Source organism: Protomyctophum parallelum (assembly GCF_964188405.1).
Source record: "Protomyctophum parallelum genome assembly, chromosome: 4".
Lineage (NCBI taxonomy): Eukaryota > Metazoa > Chordata > Actinopteri > Myctophiformes > Myctophidae > Protomyctophum > Protomyctophum parallelum.
This window is the reverse complement of record NC_139700.1, coordinates 52112559-52138800: the sequence shown is the minus strand read 5'-3', so window position 1 is coordinate 52138800 and position 26242 is coordinate 52112559. Positions and strand designations below refer to the sequence as shown.

Here is a 26242-nt window from a genome sequence, read left to right as displayed (position 1 = left end):
AAACATTCACAAAACACACCCACACAGTAAACATTATCGCCGTCAGCTGCGTCTGTCAAAATGCCTGCATCTGTCAAAATGTCCGTTGGTGTTCGTTGGCAGAGCCCCAGCCAAGCCGCGGAGGCACCCTCTGCCAGGAAGCAAACCCGGCGTTGGGTGACAGTTTTTTTCGGGAGCGTACCTATAATGTTCTCCAGGTTCTATGTTCCCCACCATGCAAAAAAAGGTTATTTGTTCCCCACTTAGAATAAACCTAAACCTAAACCAGAAACCTAAACCTAGTAATTTTAGTAATTCTAGTAAGACTAAAAGTATTTTAGCAACTTAGTCTTAGTGTCACTTTTAGTATGCACATTCTGATTTAAGCTGCAGTCTTTGAACAATCCATTGAACTTTAGGCTTTTTGATTGATTGATTGAAATATTTATTAACAGTTTGCAGAATTTACAGTACATTTCCAGCACAAACTCAATACAAAGACTGTTAACTGTGAGTGGACGACCCAATTAAGCATTACACTTGTTTACAACAGGGTCCACATTGTTCAATTCATCAAAAGGCAATTGGTCGGATGGTTTCCAAGATACGCGAAGGACACACTCACTCACTCTTTAAGGGAATTTACAGACACATACCTCTTTTTATTACGTATCATCTTGATGGCCACCATCTCGTTGGTCTTGTGATCGCGACACTTCAGAACCTGACCGAAGGAACCTTTCCCGATGACCTCCAGAACCTCATACCTGTAGGCCACGTGGTCATGCAGCACCTGCACACAGAGAAAGTCCCTTCGTTTACATCATTAGAACTGCCATGTGTTGCTTTCTGAACGGGAACCCATTTTGGTGTCAGCATCATGTCATGCTTTAGCTATTTAAAAATAGCAGATCTACAAGCTCATATCGCGCCACCGAGTGGCGCGATACGAGCTTGTAGGTCTGCTATTTTTGAAAAATCGAAGACACTTTTAGAATGTGATCTCAGGTCAGAATGGGTTAATAATGAAACTGTCAGGATGTAATAGGCATTTTTTGAATCTGATCTCAGGTCAGAATGGGTTAAGGCCACTATATTTACCCATAGTTTTCATGTTCTATCTATGTATGTTGTTTGTTACATTTTTGCACCCGCTGCTACCATTACGTCTGTGATGTCATATACCGTACCAAACCACCCACCCACATGTCAATGTCAGTATGTACAGTATGAGATACTGAAGTGAAATGAAAACTGAAGCGCGTGTCTCTAGCGCAGTGTTGTTTTTGGCAGCAAATTTTTATTTTAGTTTTAGTCATAGTCTCTTGAACAGTATTCATTTAGTTTTAGTCACATTTTAGTCACCTGGAATGTTTTAGTGTTAGTCTAGTCTTAGTCGACTAAATCTACAGTTGATTTAGTCGACTAAAATGTGTTTTGGCGGGCCTTGATGCCGTCGTAATGGCTGATTTTACACTTGCTGAAAATAGCCGATCTACAAGCTCACTGTGACGCGTTGTGAGCTTGTAGATCTGCTATGTTCAGCATGCAACCAAGTGTAAAATGACTTATACTGATCAATCGTCCACTAGTCCCTCCTCCCTAACATTCTAGTCTAGTTTTTATCTGTTGATGGAATTGTCTTATAGTTTAGTTTTCATTTAGTTTCCATGTAGTTTTCGCCAACGAACATTTTTCGTCTCAGTTTTAGTCGACAAAAACAACTCCAGCACATCGACATTACCCTGATGTAGCTGCCCTGCTCTAGCACCCCCTAGTTGCGATACGATACGATACGATTTTTAACAATATTTTCAACACAATGATTTTCCAGACAAATGACCAATTTTTCTTTTTTTTTAATGATTTATCTTCCCCCCAAAGCTTTTTTCACAATTTTACAACTACATTGCAAAGATTGCCTTCCTTGATGTATTAATGAGCATCAATAACGACCATCACCTGGGCACAGTCACAGACACGTATACAGCTCCCCTCTGCAGGCCTCTACTGTCTCATTTCTCTACAAAATCATGTGAATATGATGGAATATGATTACATCTGACATTTATTATCACACAGTAGCCCCCCCCTAAAAAAGAAAAATCGATTTTTTTTAATTATAAATCGATACATATCGTCGGGATATAATATCGATATATCGCGATATACGATATATCGTTACATGCCTAGTGTCTATCTGATCCTTACCCTGACGTAGCTGCCCTGCTCGTCGTCGTAGCCAGAGTTCTGCGGGGCGGTGAGGGAGCCCTGGATCTTCTGGGCCCCGAGGCCCATGAACCACACCTCGGAGAAGTCCATGATCTCCTCGTGCTCGAACTCCGACAGCTGGTCCTGGAAGTTGTTCAGGGCTTCTGCAATAAGAGATCGTTCAATAAATCACCGGCAGAATTATTGTTGTCAGGGCAGAAACCTTGTATCTCTATATTTCCTTCCCCCCCCCCCCCCCCCCGAGACCCGACGTCGAAATTAAAAAAAAAAAATCTTCTCTAAGTGATGTCAGTTTTCTGAAATACCTATGTTGTATGTCAGTGGTGCTCAATATTTCATGTCAAGGACCCCAAATATTATCTGTATTCGGCCGCTGACCCCCATCTGATAATATGTTGTTCCAGGGACACCACCCCTGCAGAAGCAAAGATTTGAGTTAAAAACGTTCGCTCTGAAAGAATATATATATTCAAAGATTTGCGACACATTTTCACAATTTTTCAAAAATAGCTGACCTACAAGCTCATTTTATAAACAAGCTTGTGACTAAATGATAACCTAGAACTACGTTGGATTCATTTGAACAATTAATGCAGGTTATTTTTTTCCATTTCCTGACAAAGTAAACGACATGGAAATAAATCCCTTATGTTCACACAGTTACATATGAAGATTTGTCTCTATAATATACAGATGTATTTTCATTTTACAACAATTATTCATATAGGTAAACGTCATTGAAACGTTTCGAAAATGTTACCGCCCTAGAATGACGTTCCCAAAATAGGGACACCGCGTTTTAAAAGAGGTCAAACAGGAGAACACGTGTGTGTACGTTACACGTGTGTGCGTGTGTGTGTGTGTGTGTGTGTGTGCGTGTGTGAGTCACATACTGTACATACAGTGCTTCTGAAGGTCCCTGTCAAAATATTTTTGAGATGGGCGTCAGCGGCCAAATTCATATCATTTTGGGAGTCCTTGACATGAAAACCGCCGTGCTAATCAAGGGGTGGCAATAATTGAATGCCACAGACGAAAAACAGTCTAAGTCCACACTATTGATCCATAATGTATAAAACAGTCTAAGTCCACACTATTGATCCATAATGTATAAAACAGTCTAAGTCCACACTATTGATCCATAATGTATAAAACAGTCCAAGTCCACACTATTGATCCATAATGTATAAAACAGTCTAAGTCCACACTATTGATCCATAATGTATAAAACAGTCTAAGTCCACACTATTGATCCATAATGTATAAATGGGTTCAGGACAACGAGGCCTTTTCGTGGGAGGGGTTAGAATGAAATTTGGACTTAGACTGTTTTTCGTCTGTGGTACTCATCCCCAAATGAGACCCCTGTGGGGTCTCTCTTTGTCCTGGTCTGTACCTGTGGGGTCTCTCTTTGTCCTGGTCTGTACCTGTGGGGTCTCTCTTTGTCCTGCTCTGTACCTGGGGGGACATGGGCCCCCTGTGGGGTCTCTCTTTGTCCTGGTCTGTACCTGTGGGGGACATGGGCCCCCTGTGGGGGACATGGGCCCCCTGTGGGGTCTCTCTTTGTCCTGCTCTGTACCTGTGGGGACATGGGCCCCCTGTGGGGTCTCTCTTTGTCCTGGTCTGTACCTGTGGGGACATGGGCCCCCTGTGGGGTCTCTCTTTGTCCTGGTCTGTACCTGTGGGGGACATGGGCCCCCTGTGGGGGACATGGGCCCCCTGTGGGGTCTCTCTTTGTCCTGCTCTGTACCTGTGGGGGACATGGGCCCCCTGTGGGGGACATGGGCCCCCTGTGGGGGACATGGGCCCCCTGTGGGGTCTCTCTTTGTCCTGGTCTGTACCTGTGGGGACATGGGCCCCCTGTGGGGACATGGGCCCCCTGTGGGGGACATGGGCCCCCTGTGGGGTCTCTCTTTGTCCTGCTCTGTACCTGTGGGGACATGGGCCCCCTGTGGGGTCTCTCTTTGTCCTGCTCTGTACCTGTGGGGGACATGGGACCCCTGTGGGGTCTCTCTTTGTCCTGGTCTGTACCTGTGGGGACATGGGACCCCTGTGGGGTCTCTCTTTGTCCTGGTCTGTACCTGTGGGGACATGGGACCCCTGTGGGGTCTCTCTTTGTCCTGGTTCTGTACCTGTGGGGACATGGGTCCCCTGTGGGGTCTCTCTTTGTCCTGGTTCTGTACCTGTGGGGGACATGGGCCCCCTGTGGGGGACATGGGCCCCCTGTGGGGTCTCTCTTTGTCCTGCTCTGTACCTGTGGGGACATGGGCCCCCTGTGGGGTCTCTCTTTGTCCTGGTCTGTACCTGTGGGGACATGGGACCCCTGTGGGGTCTCTCTTTGTCCTGGTCTGTACCTGTGGGGACATGGGCCCCCTGTGGGGTCTCTCTTTGTCCTGCTCTGTACCTGTGGGGACATGGGCCCCCTGTGGGGTCTCTCTTTGTCCTGGTTCCGTACCTGTGGGGGACATGGGACCCCTGTGGGGTCTCTCTTTGTCCTGCTCTGTACCTGTGGGGGACATGGGCCCCCTGTGGGGGACATGGGCCCCCTGTGGGGTCTCTCTTTGTCCTGCTCTGTACCTGTGGGGACATGGGACCCCTGTGGGGTCTCTCTTTGTCCTGCTCTGTACCTGTGGGGGACATGGGCCCCCTGTGGGGGACATGGGCCCCCTGTGGGGTCTCTCTTTGTCCTGGTTCTGTACCTGTGGGGACATGGGCCCCCTGTGGGGTCTCTCTTTGTCCTGGTTCTGTACCTGTGGGGGACATGGGCCCCCTGTGGGGTCTCTCTTTGTCCTGGTTCTGTACCTGTGGGGACATGGGCCCCCTGTGGGGGACATGGGCCCCCTGTGGGGGACATGGGCCCCCTGTGGGGGACATGGGCCCCCTGTGGGGTCTCTCTTTGTCCTGGTTCTGTACCTGTGGGGACATGGGCCCCCTGTGGGGGACATGGGCCCCCTGTGGGGGACATGGGCCCCCTGTGGGGGACATGGGCCCCCTGTGGGGTCTCTCTTTGTCCTGGTTCCGTACCTGTGGGGACATGGGCCCCCTGTGGGGGACATGGGCCCCCTGTGGGGACATGGGCCCCCTGTGGGGTCTCTCTTTGTCCTGCTCTGTACCTGTGGGGACATGGGACCCCTGTGGGGTCTCTCTTTGTCCTGTTTCTGTACCTGTGGGGACATGGGCCCCCTGTGGGGTCTCTCTTTGTCCTGGTTCTGTACCTGTGGGGGACATGGGCCCCCTGTGGGGGACATGGGCCCCCTGTGGGGGACATGGGCCCACTGTGGGGGACATGGGCCCCCTGTGGGGTCTCTCTTTGTCCTGGTTCTGTACCTGTGGGGGACATGGGCCCCCTGTGGGGACATGGGCCCCCTGTGGGGGACATGGGCCCCCTGTGGGGTCTCTCTTTGTCCTAGTTCCGTACCTGTGGGGACATGGGCCCCCTGTGGGGACATGGGCCCCCTGTGGGGTCTCTCTTTGTCCTGCTCTGTACCTGTGGGGGACATGGGACCCCTGTGGGGGACATGGGCCCCCTGTGGGGACATGGGCCCCCTGTGGGGGACATGGGCCCCCTGTGGGGGACATGGGCCCCCTGTGGGGACATGGGCCCCCTGTGGGGGACATGGGCCCCCTGTGGGGTCTCTCTTTGTCCTGGTTCTGTACCTGTGGGGGACATGGGCCCCCTGTGGGGACATGGGCCCCCTGTGGGGTCTCTCTTTGTCCTGCTCTGTACCTGTGGGGGACATGGGACCCCTGTGGGGGACATGGGCCCCCTGTGGGGACATGGGCCCCCTGTGGGGGACATGGGCCCCCTGTGGGGTCATGGGCCCCCTGTGGGGTCTCTCTTTGTCCTGCTCTGTACCTGTGGGGGACATGGGCCCCCTGTGGGGGACATGGGCCCCCTGTGGGGACATGGGCCCCCTGTGGGGGACATGGGCCCCCTGTGGGGTCTCTCTTTTTCCTGGTCTGTACCTGTGGGGACATGGGCCCCCTGTGGGGGACATGGGCCCCCTGTGGGGTCTCTCTTTTTCCTGGTCTGTACCTGTGGGGACATGGGCCCCCTGTGGGGGACATGGGCCCCCTGTGGGGGACATGGGCCCCCTGTGGGGGACATGGGCCCCCTGTGGGGTCTCTCTTTGTCCTGGTCTGTACCTGTGGGGGACATGGGCCCCCTGTGGGGTCTCTCTTTGTCCTGGTCTGTACCTGTGGGGACATGGGCCCCCTGTGGGGTCTCTCTTTGTCCTGGTTCCGTACCTGTGGGGGACATGGGGCCCTGTGGGGTCTCTCTTTGTCCTGGTTCTGTACCTGTGGGGGACATGGGACCCCTGTGGGGTCTCTCTTTGTCCTGCTCTGTACCTGTGGGGACATGGGACCCCTGTGGGGTCTCTCTTTGTCCTGGTTCCGTACCTGTGGGGGACATGGGCCCCCTGTGGGGTCTCTCTTTGTCCTGCTCTGTACCTGTGGGGGACATGGGCCCCCTGTGGGGTCTCTCTTTGTCCTGGTTCCGTACCTGTGGGGGACATGGGCCCCCTGTGGGGGACATGGGCCCCCTGTGGGGTCTCTCTTTGTCCTGCTCTGTACCTGTGGGGGACATGGGCCCCCTGTGGGGTCTCTCTTTGTCCTGCTCTGTACCTGTGGGGACACATGGGCCCCCTGTGGGGGACATGGGCCCCCTGTGGGGGACATGGGCCCCCTGTGGGGACACATGGGCCCCCTGTGGGGACACATGGGCCCCCTGTAGGGGACATGGGCCCCCTGTGGGGGACATGGGCCCCCTGTGGGGGACATGGGCCCCCTGTGGGGACACATGGGCCCCCTGTGGGGGACATGGGCCCCCTGTGGGGGACATGGGCCCCCTGTGGGGGACATGGGCCCCCTGTGGGGTCTCTCTTTGTCCTGGTTCCGTACCTGTGGGGGACATGAGACCCCTGTGGGGTCTCTCTTTGTCCTGGTCTGTACCTGTGGGGGACATGGGCCCCCTGTGGGGGACATGGGCCCCCTGTGGGGGACATGGGCCCCCTGTGGGGTCTCTCTTTGTCCTGGTTCCGTACCTGTGGGGGACATGAGACCCCTGTGGGGTCTCTCTTTGTCCTGGTTCCGTACCTGTGGGGGACATGAGACCCCTGTGGGGTCTCTCTTTGTCCTGGTCTGTACCTGTGGGGACATGGGCCCCCTGTGGGGTCTCTCTTTGTCCTGGTCCGTACCTGTGGGGGACATGGGCCCCCTGTGGGGGACATGGGCCCCCTGTGGGGTCTCTCTTTGTCCTGGTCCGTACCTGTGGGGGACATGGGCCCCCTGTGGGGTCTCTCTTTGTCCTGGTCTGTACCTGTGGGGGACATGGGCCCCCTGTGGGGGACATGGGACCCCAGTGGGGTCTCTCTTTGTCCTGGTCTGTACCTGTGGGGGACATGGGCCCCCTGTGGGGGACATGGGCCCCCTGTGGGGTCTCTCTTTGTCCTGGTTCGTACCTGTGGGGGACATGGGCCCCCTGTGGGGGACATGGGCCCCCTGTGGGGTCTCTCTTTGTCCTGGTTCGTACCTGTGGGGGACATGGGACCCCTTTCTTCCTCTATGGTCTTGTCTTTGTCCAGCTTGCTGGTCAGAGTCTTGGCTTTGCTCAGAGAGTTGGAGACGTTCTCCATCGCGGGTACCGAACCTCATGCTGAAGGGCTGGGCGGGCTTGGGCTTCTCGTCCTGTCCAGGTAGAACAACACAGATCAGTTAATTAATTGTTCAATTATACTCACAATGTCCCATTTAGTCAATTAACCCTTGGACTACCAATCCCAATTTTTTTGTTTGGGTAACAAATTGGCATATTTTTAATTCATCGTTTTAACATACAAGAAAGATCTGGTGGTTTGAACAGATGTTTTTTTTTCTTTTTTCATTGCTAGTGTATTCTCTCGAATTTCCACCAGATGGCGGGAACGCACCATTATGCTGATTTTGGCCAAAATAGACGGATCTTCCTAAGTCACTTCCGGTTCAACGATCAACAACATCCGGCAGTATTTTGACCTAGTATTTGCCTAGCTTGGCTGGTCCGGATTGCTAAGCTAATGCTATATATTTCATAACTAAGTCAAATTAACCTCAAATCAACCCCAAAACATCGCAGAATATCACATTTTTTACAGCGACGCACATAGAGACGGCGCGCGTGCACGATAGCGCACGATCATGCGGATTTCGGCCGTTTTCTGGTAAATTACATCCAACATTAGTGATATTAGCGAAAAAATATGAACTTTTGCTCTGTTGAACCCTAGATAACTGACATTGATTGACATTCCGTTAATTCCGGGAACGGCAGGTTTGTATTTTTTGCAATAATCCGTTTTTTCCGGGAACGGTATAGGCCAGGGGTTAACTGTTGATTGTTGAGGCAAGGAGGCAACCAGGTGCTCAACGTAGAGGTGCAGGACGGTAGATATAAAATATAAAATCACACCTGTGTGAACTGACTGGTAGTGGTTGTGAAGCCTTACCCCGTAGGACTGGTAGTGGTTGTGAAGCCTTACCCCGTAGGACTGGTAGTGGTTGTGAAGCCTTACCCCGTAGGACTGGTAGTGGTTGTGAAGCCTTACCCCGTAGGACTGGTAGTGGTTGTGAAGCCTTACCCCGTAGGACTGGTAGTGGTTGTGAAGCCTTACCCCGTAGGACTGGTAGTGGTTGTGAAGCCTTACCCCGTAGGACTGGTAGTGGTTGTGAAGCCTTACCCCGTAGGACTGGTAGTGGTTGTGAAGCCTTACCCCGTAGGACTGGTAGTGGTTGTGAAGCCTTACCCCGTAGGACTGGTAGTGGTTGTGAAGGCCTCCCTTGTTGGCGATGTGGGGCAGGATGACGTCGGCGGGCTGGTGTGGAGTGGTTTTGGCGTTGCCCACCACCAGCTGGACCACCGGGGGCTCGATGTGAGGAAGGGTCCCGCTGCCCTGGAGGCCGGACGCAAACTTCTGCAAACCCACAGAGATATAGGAAGGCATGATATATATATAGAGTCCTGTTGTTCTGGGGTTGAACATACAGACACAGACACATCTTCAAACCCAAGGATGGGAACCATGAGGATTTTTTAACCCATTCTGGGCCGGGAACCCCTTTTGGTGTTAGCATTATGCTATGCTTTAGCTATTGAAAAATAGCAGATCTACAAGCTCATAGCGCGCCACCGAGTGGCGCGCTACGAGCTTGTAGGTCTGCTATTTATTTTTTCAAATCGAAGAACGACTGACATAGAAACATAGCTTTTTCAGAAAACTGTCAGGATGTATAGAAGACATTTATAGAATCTGATCTCACGTCAAAATGGGTTAATTCGATCCCTGCTGTGGGCTCCCCCAGAGTTAGTGTCCAAGTGTCCTTGAGCAAGACACTGAACCCCTAATTGAGCCCTGGGGGCTCTTCTATACTGGGGTATCGGGAGGTGAAGGTACAGACTATAGCATTCAGAGATAGTGAGATAGTAGTATGGCTTTACTCGAGACTATAGGCTCCAGTCAACTAATACTAATATAGAAGTATAACAGGGGGTTCAAGTGGTTAAATAGGCAAATCATTATAAAAAAATCACACCCGTGTGAACTGAGTCGTGCGACTCCCCCCCCCCCCCCCCTCCTCTCCTCTCCCCTCTCTCTCTCTCATTAGCAGGCAACAGTGCAGCACTAATACTATCTCTCTCTCTCTCTCTGTTTCTGGCACAACAGCGCCCCTACTGGTAGTCAGTCATACTGGCGCTCATGAACACATACATAGGTGAACCAACACATAGGTGAACACGGACATTGCTGGTTGTAGGAGTGGTTGCACCACTCAAAAACAGAGAGAGAGTGAGACAGACAGACAGACAGACAGACAGACAGACAGACAGACAGACAGACAGACAGACAGACAACATAGATAGATAGCTTTATTGTCATTCAGCAGATACATAAAATGCATAAGAGAACGAAATGTCGTTTCACTGGCTTTTAGTATGCTAGTTAAAAGAGCTAAAATACTATTAAAATCTAAAATCCACTTAAAAACAAATAAATTAAAAGCACCATTAGTTCATTTGGAGACAAGATATTGCACAACAGGAGTCCTTATAGCAGCATATAGGGGGAAAGGTTAGGGGATATTGCACGTGTTAAAAAGTCTGATGGCTTGGGGGAAAAAGCTCTTGGAGAATCTTGCTGTTTTACTCCCAATGCTTTGATACCTTCTGCCAGAAGGCAACAGAGTGAACAGTCCCTGGTGTGGGTGGGTGGGGTCATTTCTGATGTTGTTGGCCCTAGACAGACAGCGGTTGTGCGCAATGTCCTTGATGGAAGGCAGTGATGTCATGGCGTTCTCCCACTGGGCAACGTTCCAGAATCCAGCGGTTTGTCTCCCTGTTTCTGCTCCTGATCAGGATCAAGTGGCAGTAAATGGCTGTGAATACGATACAACAGCACACAGCTAATGACCCGCTCAGCTTAGCCATGGTTAGTGTGTCTAATGTCTATACATCAGTGGAGGATAGTCACATTTAATTAAGTCCTGTACTCAAGTACATTATGTATGTGGTACAATATGCTTCTATTCCACGACATCTCATATAACCCATTCTGACCTGAGATCAGATTCATACGAGGTTTCCGCCGGACACACACTGGTCCTGATCAACCCATTCTGACCTGAGATCAGATTCTAAAAATGTCAGTCGCTCTTCGATTTTTCAAAAATAGCAGACCTACAAGCTCGTATCGCGCCACTCGGTGGCGCGATATGAGCTTGTAGATCTGCTATTTTTAAATAGCTAAAGCATGACATGATGCCGACACCAAAATGGGTGCCCGGTCAGAATGGGATAATAATGTACCTTTTACTTCGTAGGTTTAGATTATAATTACAAAACGAAACGAATTAAGCCCTATTTTACACAAGCTCACAGCGCATATTTTCTTTTTTTTTTAAATGTTTTTATCCCACGATTTTGTAACACATTTTTTCACCCAGTGTCAATTATCTAATGTAATCCTGGGGCGCTACACTTCATCTGCCAACCTGAGGAGGGGGGGGGGGGGGGGGGCAGCGGACAAACCTCATGCTTCCTTCTATGCATGAGGAGTCCAAGCTGCTCCTTTACACCTGACAGGGGGGAGTTTCCCTGGTTGGACGAAGTGCGTGGAAGGAACACGTTATTCCAACCAGTTCCTTTCCCCTCCATCAGGGGGAGGCAGTTTAGTGACCAGGATTACGGCATGTTTTTGTGAGGGTACCTTCCCTAGGGGACACGGGGAGAACATGCAAACTCCACACAGAAAGGCCCTTTCGCCAACCCCGCCTTCGGGTATGGGCATGATGACGCGGAGGAGGGAACACGCCGCCAGCACCCACAGCGCCCCTATAACGTATACGATTAAAATGAACGTAATAGAGAGTATGTGGGTGACATCATCATCAAACCCGGAAGTTATGCAGGAATGTTTATTGAGTGGCAAAAAACTACTTTCTGGCCTTGACAGCCCATGCATCCAAACAGAAAAGTCCTATCCGATCGCATTAAACAACATTAAACAATTAAACTCACTTTGCCTGTTGCTTTGCCACTCGATTTGCCACTCGATGTGCCATTCACTTTAACCCATTTTGGGCGGGCACCCCTTTTGGTGTTTTAAACATTATGTTATAATTTAGCTATTGAAAAATAGCAGATCTACAAGCTCATAGCGCGCCACCGAGTGGCGCGCTATGAGCTTGTAGGTCTGCTATTTTAGAAAAATCGTGAAAATGTGCCTCAAAATTTGGAATATATTATTTCAGAACGTTTTTAACTCAAATATTTGCTTCTGGAGAGGTCCCTGGAACAACATATTTTCAGATGGGGGTCTCGGAGGCCAATTACAGATCATTTTTGGGGTCCTTGACATGAAATATTGAGTGATATAGGCCTAGAAACATGAGGTATTTCAGAAAACTGTCAGGAATTAGAAGGCTTTTTTTTATTTCGATGTCAGGCCTAAATGTGTTAAGCATGCATGCGCATACCCTCTATACTGTATTAACAAAATGTTTCCCCCGGACCCCACTTTGAGAGCCTCTGCACTACATTGCTGCATGTCTGTCCATGCAGTGTAGGCTGGTCAGCCAACAGGAGGCTCAGGTGACCTGAGGACCCCCCGCCATGCACGCCACGGCCAACAGACTGGAATTACTGACCTGGGTGACGCTGAGATGAGAACAAAAGACCCCCCCCCCCCCCCCCAATGACCACCTGACAGAGTCTGTCACTGAGGCTTCTGTGTGGGGGGGGGGAGATGAATATATAGCCCGTTCTGAACGGGAACCCCTTTTGGTGTTTTAAAGCATTTTTATGTTATGCTTTAGCTGTTGAAAAATAGCAGATCTACAAGCTCGTGTAGCGGCTTGTAGATCTGCTATCTTTTGAAAAATCGTGAAAAAATGTGGCGCAGATCTTTGAATGTATATTCTTTCAGAGTGAATGTTTTTAACTCAAATCTTTGCTTCTGAGGGGTCCCTGCATGGAACAACATGTTTTCAGATGGGGGGGGGGTCGGCGGCCAATTACATATATTTTTTGGGGGTCCTTGACATGAAAATATTTGAGAAGCACTGAGATAGAAACATGAGGTATTTCAGAAAACTGACAAAACATTTTTTAAATGTCAACGTCAGGCCTGAATGGGATAGACGGCCTTTCTCCGCCTGACATCCTGCTTGTTTCGGGGAGCACGATTACACGTGTACCTCCGTCCGTCCGGCGAGCCACAGCGCCGCTCTTAACGACGGGCGAAATTAGACCTCCATCTGTCCCGAGCCAAGTTCACTATGGTAGTCGACTGGAAGTCCTGAAGGCCAATTACTCTATACTGTATGTGTGTCAAGATGAATTACTGTTATACCGTTAGTCTCTTTCTGTTTCCCCGGCTATATAGAGCGTCGCATTCACCCCACCCCCTTTCAGAACACCCTTTTTTATTTAAAGACGGTTACGCCGCGGACAAAGCCAACTCGGATCGTGACAAATCATGACAATGAACACTATGTTTTGGGGCCGATCAAATCATTTATAAGAAGAAAAACAAAACAAATAGTGTCGTCTCCTGCCTTTATTTTCTTCTTTCTAATGATTTGATCGGCCCAAAATATTGTGTTCATTGTCATGATTTGTCACGATCCGAGTTGGCTTTGTCCGCGGCGTAACCGTCTTTAAATAAATACTTTAAGAAAAGCCTATGGGTAAAATGCATTGGGATTCATTTCCTGGGCCACTCGTTGTTCTGAAAGGGGGAGGGACTGCGACGCTCTATATTGCATCTGTTATAGAGCGTCGCAGTCCCGCCCCCTTTTATGACGACGCCAGGCCCAGGAAATAATTCCAAATGCATTTTTCCCCATAGACATTTCAAAACGTATTTATTTAAATACCTTTTAAGCGTCGTACAAAGCCAACTCGAGTCGTTTTACAAAGAAGAAAAACAACCTGTTGTAACCTGCCTGTTTTCTTCCTCTTTCTAATTATTTGTTTGGCCCGAAAACATTGTGTTTATATTGTCATGATTTGTCACGACAAGAGTCGTCTTTGTCCGCGGCGTGAACGTCTTTAAATAAATACATTCTGAAAAGTCTATGAGGAAAATTAACGGGGAATTATTTTCCGGGTCTCTCTCGAGGGGGCGGGACTGCGACGCTCCATTGCTTTCTAGAATAGGAAACGTAGCAGATCTACAAGCTCCCAATGAGTCGCATCACCAAACGTTGCGAGATTGTAGATCTGAAATGTTTGCAATGTTTGCCATATATATATATATATATATAGGGATTTAAATAATTTCTATTGCATTCCAATACCTGAACTAAATTAATTCTGAATAATTCATAGGATCTTCTCCTTAAAGATAATCTTTGCTATATAATAATCAGGCATACTGAACTGCGGTACTGTATATGTACGTATACTGTATGTATACTGTATGTAATGTATGGCTGACACGGAATGCCAGTATTAGCCTTCCGGGATTCTCTTTCTTTTGTTCTGCATCCATGAATATAAAACCCACACATGTCATGCACCCAGTGAGTCTGTATACAGAGATAGCGCTGATATTTCATCTCATGTGTAAAGTCCACATGCGTCATTTTCCACCCGGATGCATAGAGATAGGGCTAAATATAGTCCGTAGCACCTGGCACTGCCACGACAGGCACGCATGTTGTGGTGTGCAGTACAGTACAGTACAGTACAGTACAGTACAGTACAGTACAGTACAGTACAGTACAGTACAGTACAGTACAGTACAGTACAGTACAGTACAGTACAGTACAGTACAGTACAGTACAGCACAGCACAGCACAGCACAGCACAGCACAGCACAGCACAGTACAGTACAGTACAGCACAGCACAGCACAGCACAGCACAGCACAGCACAGCACAGCACAGTACAGTACAGTACAGTACAGTACAGTACAGTACAGTACAGTACAGCACAGTACAGTACAGTACAGGCACGTGCACACATTCAGACCTCTCAGGTCCTCCAACAAAAGGTCTGCTAGAAATACCTGCGTCCAAGTTGAAAACTAAGGGTGACCGCCCGGGGCTTTCGCTGTGGTAGCTCCTATAGAGCACCGAAGTCCTGACGTAACTCGCTCATCCCTTCGATTCCCCTGGTTCTAAAGTCCTGACGTAACTCGCTCATCCCTTCGATTCCCCTGGTTCTAAAGTCCTGACGTAACTCGCTCATCCCTTCGATTCCCCTGGTTTGCGGAAATAATTTCTCTATGGAGAATAACATGGGGTGATCTTAATATCGTCTACTATAAGCGTTGTGGTCCAAAAATAAACAAGCTGTCTCTGCGTTATTGTCAGGGAGGTGTCTCTGTATCGTTTGCAATCTAAAAATCCTCCTATGGCGATTTCAATGCAACTAAACAAATACATGAACCTGGGGACTGACGCCCTCTACTGAAAGTGACGTCAGACTTCGGCGCTCTATAGCTACCCTATGGAATGCCTTGCCTCTGGCATTGGAAAATGCTGAGTCAGTTAGTTGACGGTTTTATTAAGAGACTCCTAAAGACTCATTTATTCCGTAAATATTTCGTCCCATGTACCTTCATTTGACCCGATTCATTTTTATAACCCTATGTCTTTGTTCTGCCTTGTTTGTTTTTGTTCTGCTCATTTATATTTGTCACAACTGTATATGTTCTGTGCTTCTATTGTGTCAATTGTTCAGCACCTTGTAGCTTTGCTTCGAAAGGTGCTTTATAAATAAAATGTACTTACTTACTTACATACGTAGACAACAAAACGCATCTAAACAACTGCCCTCTCCAGACCACGAATGCAGCGTTTACTACACAGTGAAAGAAATGCAAAATGCCCCTCCTTTCCTTTCCATGCCATACCGGAAGGCAGCATTCAGGAGAATTGCTTTTTTCCCGAAGTCTCCTGAACCTGGAATGCACCATTTTGCGTTGAACAGACTTGTTTCTAAATCCATGTTGTTACACGTTAGATACAGAGTCCTGGGTTGCGCCTCGAAAAATAGCTGATCTACAAGCTCTCAACGCGTCGCGCTGCGACGCGTTGAGAGCTTGTAGATCAGCTATTTCTTGTTCAAAAGTGCCCTTACGAGATTTCAGCCCCTGCCTCTCTAACACTCTCTTTAACACAACAACTGCTCCTGACGGAACATTTCGTCGTGTAAGCTTTATTATTGATATCAAAACGGGATCGCCGTTTTCTTTTCTTTTTTTGAGTGGTGCAACCACTCCAAGGAACAGCAATGTCCGTGTTCACCTATGTACCTATGTGACCATGAGCACCAGTATGACTATGACTACCAGTAGGGGCGCTGTTGTGCCAGAAACAGAGAGAGAGAGATAGTATTAGTGCTGCACTGTTGCCTGCTAATGAGAGAGAGAGAGAGAGAGGAGAGGAGGGGGAGAGAGGGGAGTTGCACCACTCAGTTCACACAGGTGTGATATTTTTCCTCCCGCTTGGCATATCCTTCTTCAGCGATCCTAGACCGGTTTCGCGCATGATGCGCTCTGCCGGTCACTTCTGCTGCTGAACAACTCTAAATCTACGGAGCTCTCCATGGTTTTGATCAAAACGCACAGTGTTGGGACTGACCTGAGAGTAGGTTGTTCGGTTGGACACGATACGGCTGCCGTCTATGGGCAGTCTGTGGGGGTGGGGGTGGGGGAAGGCCTCTGGTCGCGTTGCCTGTGGAACCAATCACAGAGATGGATGAATACAATGCTATACAGGAGGTCTGTTTTTGTTTCTTTAGGGCTTGAGCTTTTGGTCTGTCTGTCCACATACACTTTGTCCTACACAGACATTACATTCCCATTGACAATGAATGGAGAATTTTACATAATAGTGTCTGAGCAAATAGACTTATATTGATTGATTGAAAAGTTTATTTCAGACACAATGGGTCCATATACAAACAACAGGGAGAAACATGACAGTAAATACAAAACAACAACACAGACATAGCCTATATGTACAGTATCAGGCTATTTTCACTCCAGGCAGTCCTTGTCAATTAAAAACGTATAAACATTGCCTCCAGTGTTTCCAGAAACATGAGGAAAAGACTGTATCACTCTGTGTGATCCCTGTTAAGGCCATAATTAATACATTCTTTGATTCCCTCAGTCTACACGTGAATCTAAACATATAATTCCTCAGTACAGCATGAAAGGTGGGTACTGTACATTACGGGTCACAAACAATTCACTTGCACTGGTACAAGTGAAAATTCTATTTCTATTTCTAGTCTATTTCTATACGTCATGATGATAAGAACGCCCCTCACTTCACACAGGTGTGATTGTTAACATTTTAGGTACGGATGATATATTGGTCAGCTTATTGGTGTCATTGGTATTGGGGTCGATACCAAGATGATGACGACGACGACACATATCATAATGGAACATATTGGATTTGAATATCATTTGAAAACATGCAACTGTGCAAGTTTAAAATGCCCTATAGCTCATAAATGTTTATGTTTGTCAGGAAGGTGCAGATTAACCCCAGTGCACAGTGGTGGGTGTTCTCAGATAGATACAGTCCTGGCTGTGTGGGCTCTGGGCAGCCCCGCAGGGCTTCAGATACAGTACTGGCTGTGTGGGCTCTGGGCAGCCCTGCAGGGCTTCAGCCAAACAGAAGTGATCCTTAAAGGTTTTATGACATTCATTTTCATTTATTTTTCTTTTTTCTTTTAGGTTTTATGACCTTAATTACACCCAGAAAACCTGAACTTTGAACATTCAGTGGATTTTCTGTGGTCTGAAGTTTTCTTTGGGGTTTTTTGGGCCTTTTGAGCTACAATGAAAACGGGCAACACAGTGAAACAGTGACATCTGCTGGCAAATCCCATTGACATATATGGGATTTGCAGTAAGTGATGTCACTTACTGCCGGCAAATCAGAGCACCTGTTTGAGCCAGAAAACCCCAGATCACAGAAAATCTACTGAATGTTAAAAGTTCATGTTTTTTGGGTGCAATTGAGATTAGAAAACCTAAAAAAAACAAGAACAATTCCAAAACCTTTTTTTTAATGTCACAATCCCTTTAAATAGAGCCATGTGGAAAAGTCCCAGAGGGTCCGCTACGGCAGCTCGTATGTATGTGTGTGTGTGGGGGGGGGTGTTCACACATGTGCATTCAGGCCAGGGCTGTACATGTGTGAACAACACAGACAGATCCAATTGCAAGTGAAAGTTGCTCTGTCAAATTAGTACTTCACTAACTAGATAAAGTGCCCCTCGGCACTTTATCACCAGGGCAGGTCAGGCTGTGGCCTCCTGGCGGTGCTATAATAGGCCAATGTGAAAAGGGGGTGCCCACCTGTTGGTGGCGCTATAACAGGTCAATGTGAAAAAGGGTGGGGATATAGCCTAGTAGGAAAGTCTGTGAAAGATTTCACGTAAATTTGAACGCTGCGTTCATGATTTGAGGCTTTTTGTTCAAAACGGGCCAATCCTGCAAACTTTGAAAGCCAATGTTAGCCAACTAGGATGGAATATGAAATATCGGACAGATCCGTCTTGAACACATGACTATAGAGATACTGTGTAACGATTTGCGGAATGTTTGGACAAAATCTGGAGGAGTAATATCATTTTTTTTAAAACAAAGTCAGCCTCCTGGTGGCGCTATAACAGGCCGTTCTGGAAAAGTTGGGGCAGAGGTTCATTGTTGGCATCCAGGGAGTGCGTGTGCAAAATGTGGCATCGACCGGGTTAACAGTGCCGGAGATTAGCCGTTCACAGACAGACGGACGGACGGACGGACGGACGGACGGACGGACGGAGTGCAAAACCTACTCTCTCCCCATGCCTGCCTTCGGCCTGGTGGAGACAATTAAGTTCATGCTTAAGAATTCAAAAGGTACAAATTACAACGTACATTTTCTTTTTAAGATCAATACATAAATTCCTGCATAAAATCTTGACTTTCAAAATCAGATTGTCCACAATGTTCAGAAAATATGAACAATAGTGAAAATAGCTGATCTACAAGGAATCTTGTGAGCTTGTAGATCAGCTATTTTGTATTTTCGCGGCAGGACATGGCTGTACGATGGAGTATATAAATGAGCCGACGCTCTGAGCTGGTGATATCTACACAGATGCTGATGTTGCTGAATAAACACATATAGCTGATATAGTGGGTCAGCTAAACTTTGCAGAGTGATGCATTAGTAAAGAAGGCATATTATTTTTTCAACAGATCACTGTGTAAAGTTCTCCTGGCGAACTCTATATGTTCATTTTCTGCAATTTGGCAACTTTGGCAGCCTAGGGCATGTGCATAAGTTGGTTGTGAGGTTACAGCAGTTAGCGAGGTACTGCTCAGTTTCAGCCATTATAGGAAGCCGCTTAATATGGAGGAAGCATTGTTTCCTTTATCCGTGATTTATGTCTGCTGTCCTGTGTCTGACATGTCAGCTGTACTGTATGTAACGATGCTGCCCTGTGTCTGACATGTCAGCTGTACTGTATGTAACGATGCTGCCCTGTGTCCGACATGTCAGCTGTACTGTATGTAACGATGCTGCCCTGTGTCTGACATGTCAGCTGTACTGTATGTAACGATGCTGTCCTGTGTCCGACATGTCAGCTGTACTGTATGTAACGATGCTGTCCTGTGTCTGACATGTCAGCTGTACTGTATGTAACGATGCTGTCCTGTGTCCGACATGTCAGTTGTACTGTATGTAACGATGCTGTCCTGTGTCTGACATGTCAGCTGTACTGTATGTAACGATGCTGTCCTGTGTCTGACATGTCAGCTGTACTGTATGTAACGATGCTGTCCTGTGTCCGACATGTCAGCTGTACTGTATGTAACGATGCTGTCCTGTGTCCGACATGTCAGCTGTACTGTATGTAACGATGCTGTCCTGTGTCTGACATGTCAGCTGTACTGTATGTAACGATGCTGTCCTGTGTCCGACATGTCAGCTGTACTGTATGTAACGATGCTGTCCTGTGTCCTACATGTCAGCTGTACTGTATGTAACGATGCTGTCCTGTGTCTGACATGTCAGCTGTACTGTATGTAACGATGCTGTCCTGTGTCTGACATGTCAGCTGTACTGTATGTAACGATGCTGTCCTGTGTCCGACATGTCAGCTGTACTGTATGTAACGATGCTGTCCTGTGTCCGACATGTCAGCTGTACTGTATGTAACGATGCTGTCCTGTGTCTGACATGTCAGCTGTACTGTATGTAACGATGCTGTCCTGTGTCCGACATGTCAGCTGTACTGTATGTAACGATGCTGTCCTGTGTCCGACATGTCAGCTGTACTGTATGTAACGATGCTGTCCTGTGTCTGACATGTCAGCTGTACTGTATGTAACGATGCTGTCCTGTGTCTGACATGTCAGCTGTACTGTATGTAACGATGCTGCCCTGTGTCCCACATGTCAGCTGTACTGTATGTAACGATGCTGTCCTGTGTCCCACATGTCAGCTGTGCTGTATGTAACGATGCTGTCCTGTGTCTGACATGTCAGCTGTACTGTATGTAACGATGCTGCCCTGTGTCCCACATGTCAGCTGTACTGTATGTAACGATGCTGTCCTGTGTCTGACATGTCAGCTGTACTGTATGTAACGATGCTGTCCTGTGTCCTACATGTCAGCTGTACTGTATGTAACGATGCTGTCCTGTGTCTGACATGTCAGCTGTACTGTATGTAACGATGCTGTCCTGTGTCTGACATGTCAGCTGTACTGTATGTAACGATGCTGTCCTGTGTCTGACATGTCAGCTGTACTGTATGTAACGATGCTGCCCTGTGTCCCACATGTCAGCTGTACTGTATGTAACGATGCTGTCCTGTGTCCCACATGTCAGCTGTGCTGTATGTAACGATGCTGTCCTGTGTCTGACATGTCAGCTGTACTGTATGTAACGATGCTGCCCTGTGTCCCACATGTCAGCTGTACTGTATGTAACGATGCTGTCCTGTGTCTGACATGTCAGCTGTACTGTATGTAACGATGCTGTCCTGTGTCCGACATGTCAGCTGTACTGTATGTAACGATGCTGTCCTGTGTCCGACATGTCAGCTGTACTGTATGTAACGATGCTGTCCTGTGTCCGACATGTCAGCTGTACTGTATGTAACGATGCTGTCCTGTGTCCGACATGTCAGCTGTACTGTATGTAACGATGCTGTCCTGTGTCCGACATGTCAGCTGTACTGTATGTAACGATGCTGTCCTGTGTCTGACATGTCAGCTGTACTGTATGTAACGATGCTGTCCTGTGTCCGACATGTCAGCTGTACTGTATGTAACGATGCTGTCCTGTGTCCGACATGTCAGCTGTACTGTATGTAACGATGCTGTCCTGTGTCCGACATGTCAGCTGTACTGTATGTAACGATGCTGTCCTGTGTCTGACATGTCAGCTGTACTGTATGTAACGATGCTGTCCTGTGTCCGACATGTCAGCTGTACTGTATGTAACGATGCTGTCCTGTGTCCGACATGTCAGCTGTACTGTATGTAACGATGCTGTCCTGTGTCCGACATGTCAGCTGTACTGTATGTAACGATGCTGTCCTGTGTGCGTGCAAGGAAATAACTTCAATGCTAATGTACAGCATGCTCCAATGGCTTCTGAATTCACTGAAGTCAAACGGCCTCATCAATCAGGTCAAAATGCATAATTCAACCAACCATGACTCGACTGTAGAGAGAGAGAGATTCCTATTGGTGGTTGACCGGAGGCTCTATACTAGGCCCTCTCCTATTGGTGGTTGACCGGAGGCTACTAGGCCCTCTCCTGTTTTAGCCGCACACTTAAATATCTCCACCGAAAATAGCAGGTCTTTCAAGCTCACGAGATCCATTATTTCTGCTGAATGTTCAACCCCAGATAGAATAGGGATGTAATTAAAGGGTTCCACTGGTTATTGAAAATAGAAATAAACTCACATTACAGTATTATCATATCAATCAACACTGATTGACTGATTCCCACCCTGAGCACTTTCAACCCATTTAGGCCTGACGTCGAAATTATTTAAAAAAAAAAGTCTTCTAAATCCTGACAGTTTTCTGAAATACCTACAGTCCTATACAGTGTATGTTTCTGTATCAGTGGTGCTCAGTATTTCATGTCAAGGACCCCGAAAACTGATATGTATTTGGCCGCACCGTCCCCCATCTGGAAATATGTTGTTCCAGGAACCCCTCAGAAGCAAAGATTTGAGTTAAAAACGTTCGCTCTGAAAGAATATATATGCAAGATTAGTGCCGCATTTTGACCATTTTTCAAAAATAGCAGACCTACAAGCTCGCTATGAGCCAACTCGAGTCGTGACAAATCATGACAATAATCAATAAACACAATATTTTGGACCAAACAAATAATTACAAAGAAGAAAAACAACAAAATAAAGTGTTGTAACCTGCCGTTCTCTTCTTCTTCTTTCTAATTATTTGTTTGTTGTCATGATTTGTCACAACTCCAGTTGGCTTTGTACGACGCTTAAAAAGGTCTTTAAATAAATACTTTTTGAAATGTCTATGAGGGAAATGAACGGGGAATCATTTTCTGGTCCCTGGTAGGGGGCGGGACTGGCTCTATACACTCTCTATTTGTACACTTTCAAGGACTCTGAGGGTCCTTGAAATGAACACGAGTTTGAGAAGCGATGCATAACAACGTGATCCCATGATGTGATTCTCAGGAGAACGCTGTCCACTTAATGTGGGTCACCTGTGAAGGTGATGTCATTGTCACTGCATGTGCCAATGGAACAAGCAGTGACTGCAGCATGTGTGTGCGTGTGTGCGTCCGTGTGCGTGCGTGCGTCCGTGTGTGCGTGCGTGCGTCCGTGTGTGTGTGCGAGCCCACACATATAAGGCCAAAGATAGACCCTCACGTTGCTGGACTGAATGGAGAAGAGGAGGAAGCCTCCTTGTCTCCATGTCAATCATCGCTTTGTAAGCTCAAAATAAGCCGTCTTATTGTGTCTTGTGTGTCATGAATTCTGTCTGAGTATCAGTTGATCCACCTCTCTACACTTACACTGGAGTCAGTAGGTTCTGTCTGAGTAATAGAGTGTCAGTTGATCTGCACCTCTCGACACCTCTCGACACTTTTAGACAGTAGTCAGTAGGTTTGCAGCACCGGACACGCAAAGGACACATACCGCTAATCATGCTTTAAAACCCAGTTAGACCTGAGGACGATTCTACTAAATGTCTTCTAAATCCTGACAGTTTTCTGAAAAACCCTTTTTCTAAAATAGCAGATCTACAAGCTCTTAGCGCAGCAACCGGTGCCGCACTACGAGCTTGTAGATCTGATATTTGTCAATAGCTAAAGTGTAACATAATGCTTAAAACACCAAAAGGGGTTGAATGGGTGAACCACTTGAACCTTATATCGCAATCCATATTCCTCCATTCCGTCCAATTCAAAATAACAGATCTACAACCTCACACAACATGCAAAGGGGGGCCTCTAGTACAGAGCCCTTGAGAATCCGGCCAACTGAGTATTATCATAGGGTTTAAGTGGCTTCACTTTCAACCAGACTGTCATTATTGTTGAAAAAGTTCAAACCATTTCATACAACATATATAATCCAAAGCTTGTGTGAGCTTGTATTTCTGCTCATTTTGAAACAGGACTGAAGCGGGTAAAGTCGTGTTTAGAGGCAAAAGGTCGCAGAAGAGTAAAGGCAATGCGATGCGACTGTTTTTGCCAGTGGCGGGAAGTACATTTACTTAAGTAGCCTACTGTACTTAAGTACAATTTTGAGATATTTGTACTTTACTTTAAGTATTTTCAATTTCCAATACGTTCACTTCTACTCCACAACGTCTCAGAGGAAAATATCGTACTTTTTACTCCACTACAATTAAATGAAAACATCAGTTACTAGTTACTTTGTAGATTCTGCTTAATCTATTACAAAACAACACACTAACCACTTCAACTCCCCTATTTGAAAATAGCAGATCAACAAGCTCATTGTGAGTTTGTAGATCGGCCATTTGTATACATTTTGAACTTCACAGACATGCTGATACTTTACATGTTGATGCCAGTACTTTTACTCAAGCACTGTGTATATGCCTACATTTTGAATTCTTTACGTGTAACAGAGTATTTCTACATATAGTATCGATAGCCTATACTTTTACTTGAGTAAAGAATGTGAGTACTTGTTCCACCTCTGTTATTTCTGTATAACTAACTACCCCCCACTGAGGTTTGTGCACTAGTGCACGTGTGACGTGCACCGTGCACGTGTACACGTGTGTGTGTGATGACGCATATTTAGAGTGGGAATAAGGGCTTTCCCCTGAGAGAGGCCAGGGGGGGGGGAGGGATGATCTCTGCACGTGTGTTGTGGAGATCAGCTTTATGGCCTCCATCAGGTTCTGTATAAGCCTTACAGTTTAAGGGGCCAGTTGGTCACAAGGTCAAAACAACAACAAACTGCTAAACAACAACATGTGTGTAAACTCAACTCACACGCCATTGTCAGATAATAACACAAAGCCCTGTATATGCCTATTATAGGCCTATACTATACAGCATCAAACGGAAATAATAAAAAGTAGCAGATCTGTATACAATCTTGTAGATCCCACCCTTTTCACATAGAGCACCGAAGTCTGACGTCACTTTCAGTAGAGGGCGCCAGTCCCCAGGTTCATGTATTTTTTTAGTTGCATTGAAATCCCCATAGGGGGGATTTTAGATCGCCTCATATAACAACTGTGTTTGAAACATAAACATGTCACCCCGGCCGCTTCACTCATATGGATATGAAGAATCAACTGACTGAGAGAAAACGCTAATGTTACTGCTGCTGAATGAGTTAGATTTTCGCTAGAAGCAGACTGTATCATATATGAGTGACTGACTGTTGCAAACGATACAGAGACACCTCCCTGACAATAACGCTGAGACAGCTTGTTTATTTTTGGACCACAACGCTTATAGTAGACGATATTAAGATCACCCCATGTTATTCTCCATAGAGAAATTACTTCCGCGAACCAGGGGAATCGAAGGGATGAGCGAGTTACGTCAGGACTTCGGTGCTGTATAGGCCTGTTATATAGCGCCACCAACAGGTGGATTTTTGCAAACACACATTTTTTGGAACAAAATGCCTCAAATCATCCAATTGGCCATCCAAGGCCTAAGAACAAATGGCACCCTTTTTCACATTGGCCTGTTATAGCGCCACCAGGAGGCCACAACCTGACCTGCAGGCCTACAAGCTCATATCGCGCCACCGAGTGGCGCGATACGAGCTTGTAGATCTGCTATTTTTGAAAAATCGAAGAGCGACTGACATTTCTAGAATCTGATCACAGGTCAGAATGGGTTAATCAGACCAGTGTGTGTTCGGCGGAAACCTCGTATGAATCTGATCTCAGGTCAGAATGGGTTAATGGACACACTTCCCAGACGTTGCTCCTGCTTTGACGTATAATAGCAAATGTTGGTGTTCTTTCTTGCTTTTTAGTTAATTAGCAAATTCTGTTGCTTATAGTTTTATATATTAGCCCTTATTGGTTAATGCATTATTAGACGTTTCTGTTCATCCTCTGAGCTTCTTGGTTAGTGTGTACTGTACGTGTTTATGAATGTTACTGTACATGTCTGTCCTGTTATGGTCTCGTATGTATTGTTATACTGGCAGAACTGTGTTACTGATGTCGCCCCTTACTTCTCTGGGCTTCTCTGGGCCACACTGTGTAAAAGAGACTTTATAGTCTCAATGTGGTTTACTTTTCACTGGTTAACCCATTCTGACCTGAGATCAGATTCATACGAGGTTTCCACTGGACACACACTGGTCTGATTAAATCGGTGGTTCCCAAAGTGGGGTCTGGCGGGGACCCCCAGGGGTACTTCAGGGTACCAGTTCCAAGGGGGGTCCCCAGCTAAATGGTAGTTATATAGGAACCAAATGGACCCTTATGGGTCTGTAACTCTGAGAGTGTACAAATGGAACCAAATGGACCCTTATGGGTCTGTAACTCTGAGAGTGTACAAATGGAACCAAATGGACCCTTATGGGTCTGTAACTCTGAGAGTGTACAAATGGAACCAAGTGGACCCTTATGGGTCTGTAACTCTGAGAGTGTACAAATGGAACCAAATGGACCCTTATGGGTCTGTAACTCTGAGAGTGTACAAATGGAACCAAATGGACCCTTATGGGTCTGTAACTCTGAGAGTGTACAAATGGAACCAAATGGACCCTTATGGGTCTGTAACTCTGAGAGTGTATACAAATGGAACCAAATGGACCCTTATGGGTCTGTAACTCTGAGAGTGTACAAATGGAACCAAATGGACCCTTATGGGTCTGTAACTCTGAGAGTGTACAAATGGAACCAAATGGACCCTTATGGGTCTGTAACTCTGAGAGTGTACAAATGGTTCCATTTTGTAAAGGAGCAACTTGGACACTCAAGCATGAAGGAAGCATGAGTTCAAGTCCGTTGCTCTCCCCAGG

General features: G+C 47.1%; 1 protein-coding gene across 3 annotated transcripts in view; it reads right to left on the bottom strand.

The window, feature by feature from the left end:
* dyrk4 (dual-specificity tyrosine-(Y)-phosphorylation regulated kinase 4) overlaps positions 1 to 9128 on the bottom strand; it is a 413072-nt gene extending 403944 nt beyond the window's left edge. For 2 of the 3 annotated variants that reach the window (XM_083763036.1, XM_083763035.1), the window contains exons 1-5: positions 9014 to 9127; positions 8697 to 8719; positions 7745 to 7899; positions 2191 to 2354; positions 636 to 772 (exon numbers count right to left, since the gene is read on the bottom strand). In XM_083763036.1, the coding sequence (XP_083619162.1) occupies positions 636 to 772; positions 2191 to 2354; positions 7745 to 7847 (404 nt within the window). In that variant the 5' untranslated portion in view covers positions 7848 to 7899; positions 8697 to 8719; positions 9014 to 9127. Of the gene's footprint in view, positions 1 to 635; positions 773 to 2190; positions 2355 to 7744; positions 7900 to 8696; positions 8720 to 8993 lie in introns of all 3 variants that reach the window. The other variant, XM_083763037.1, reaches the window with a different exon arrangement.
* Positions 9129 to 26242: the final 17114 nt, after the last annotated feature.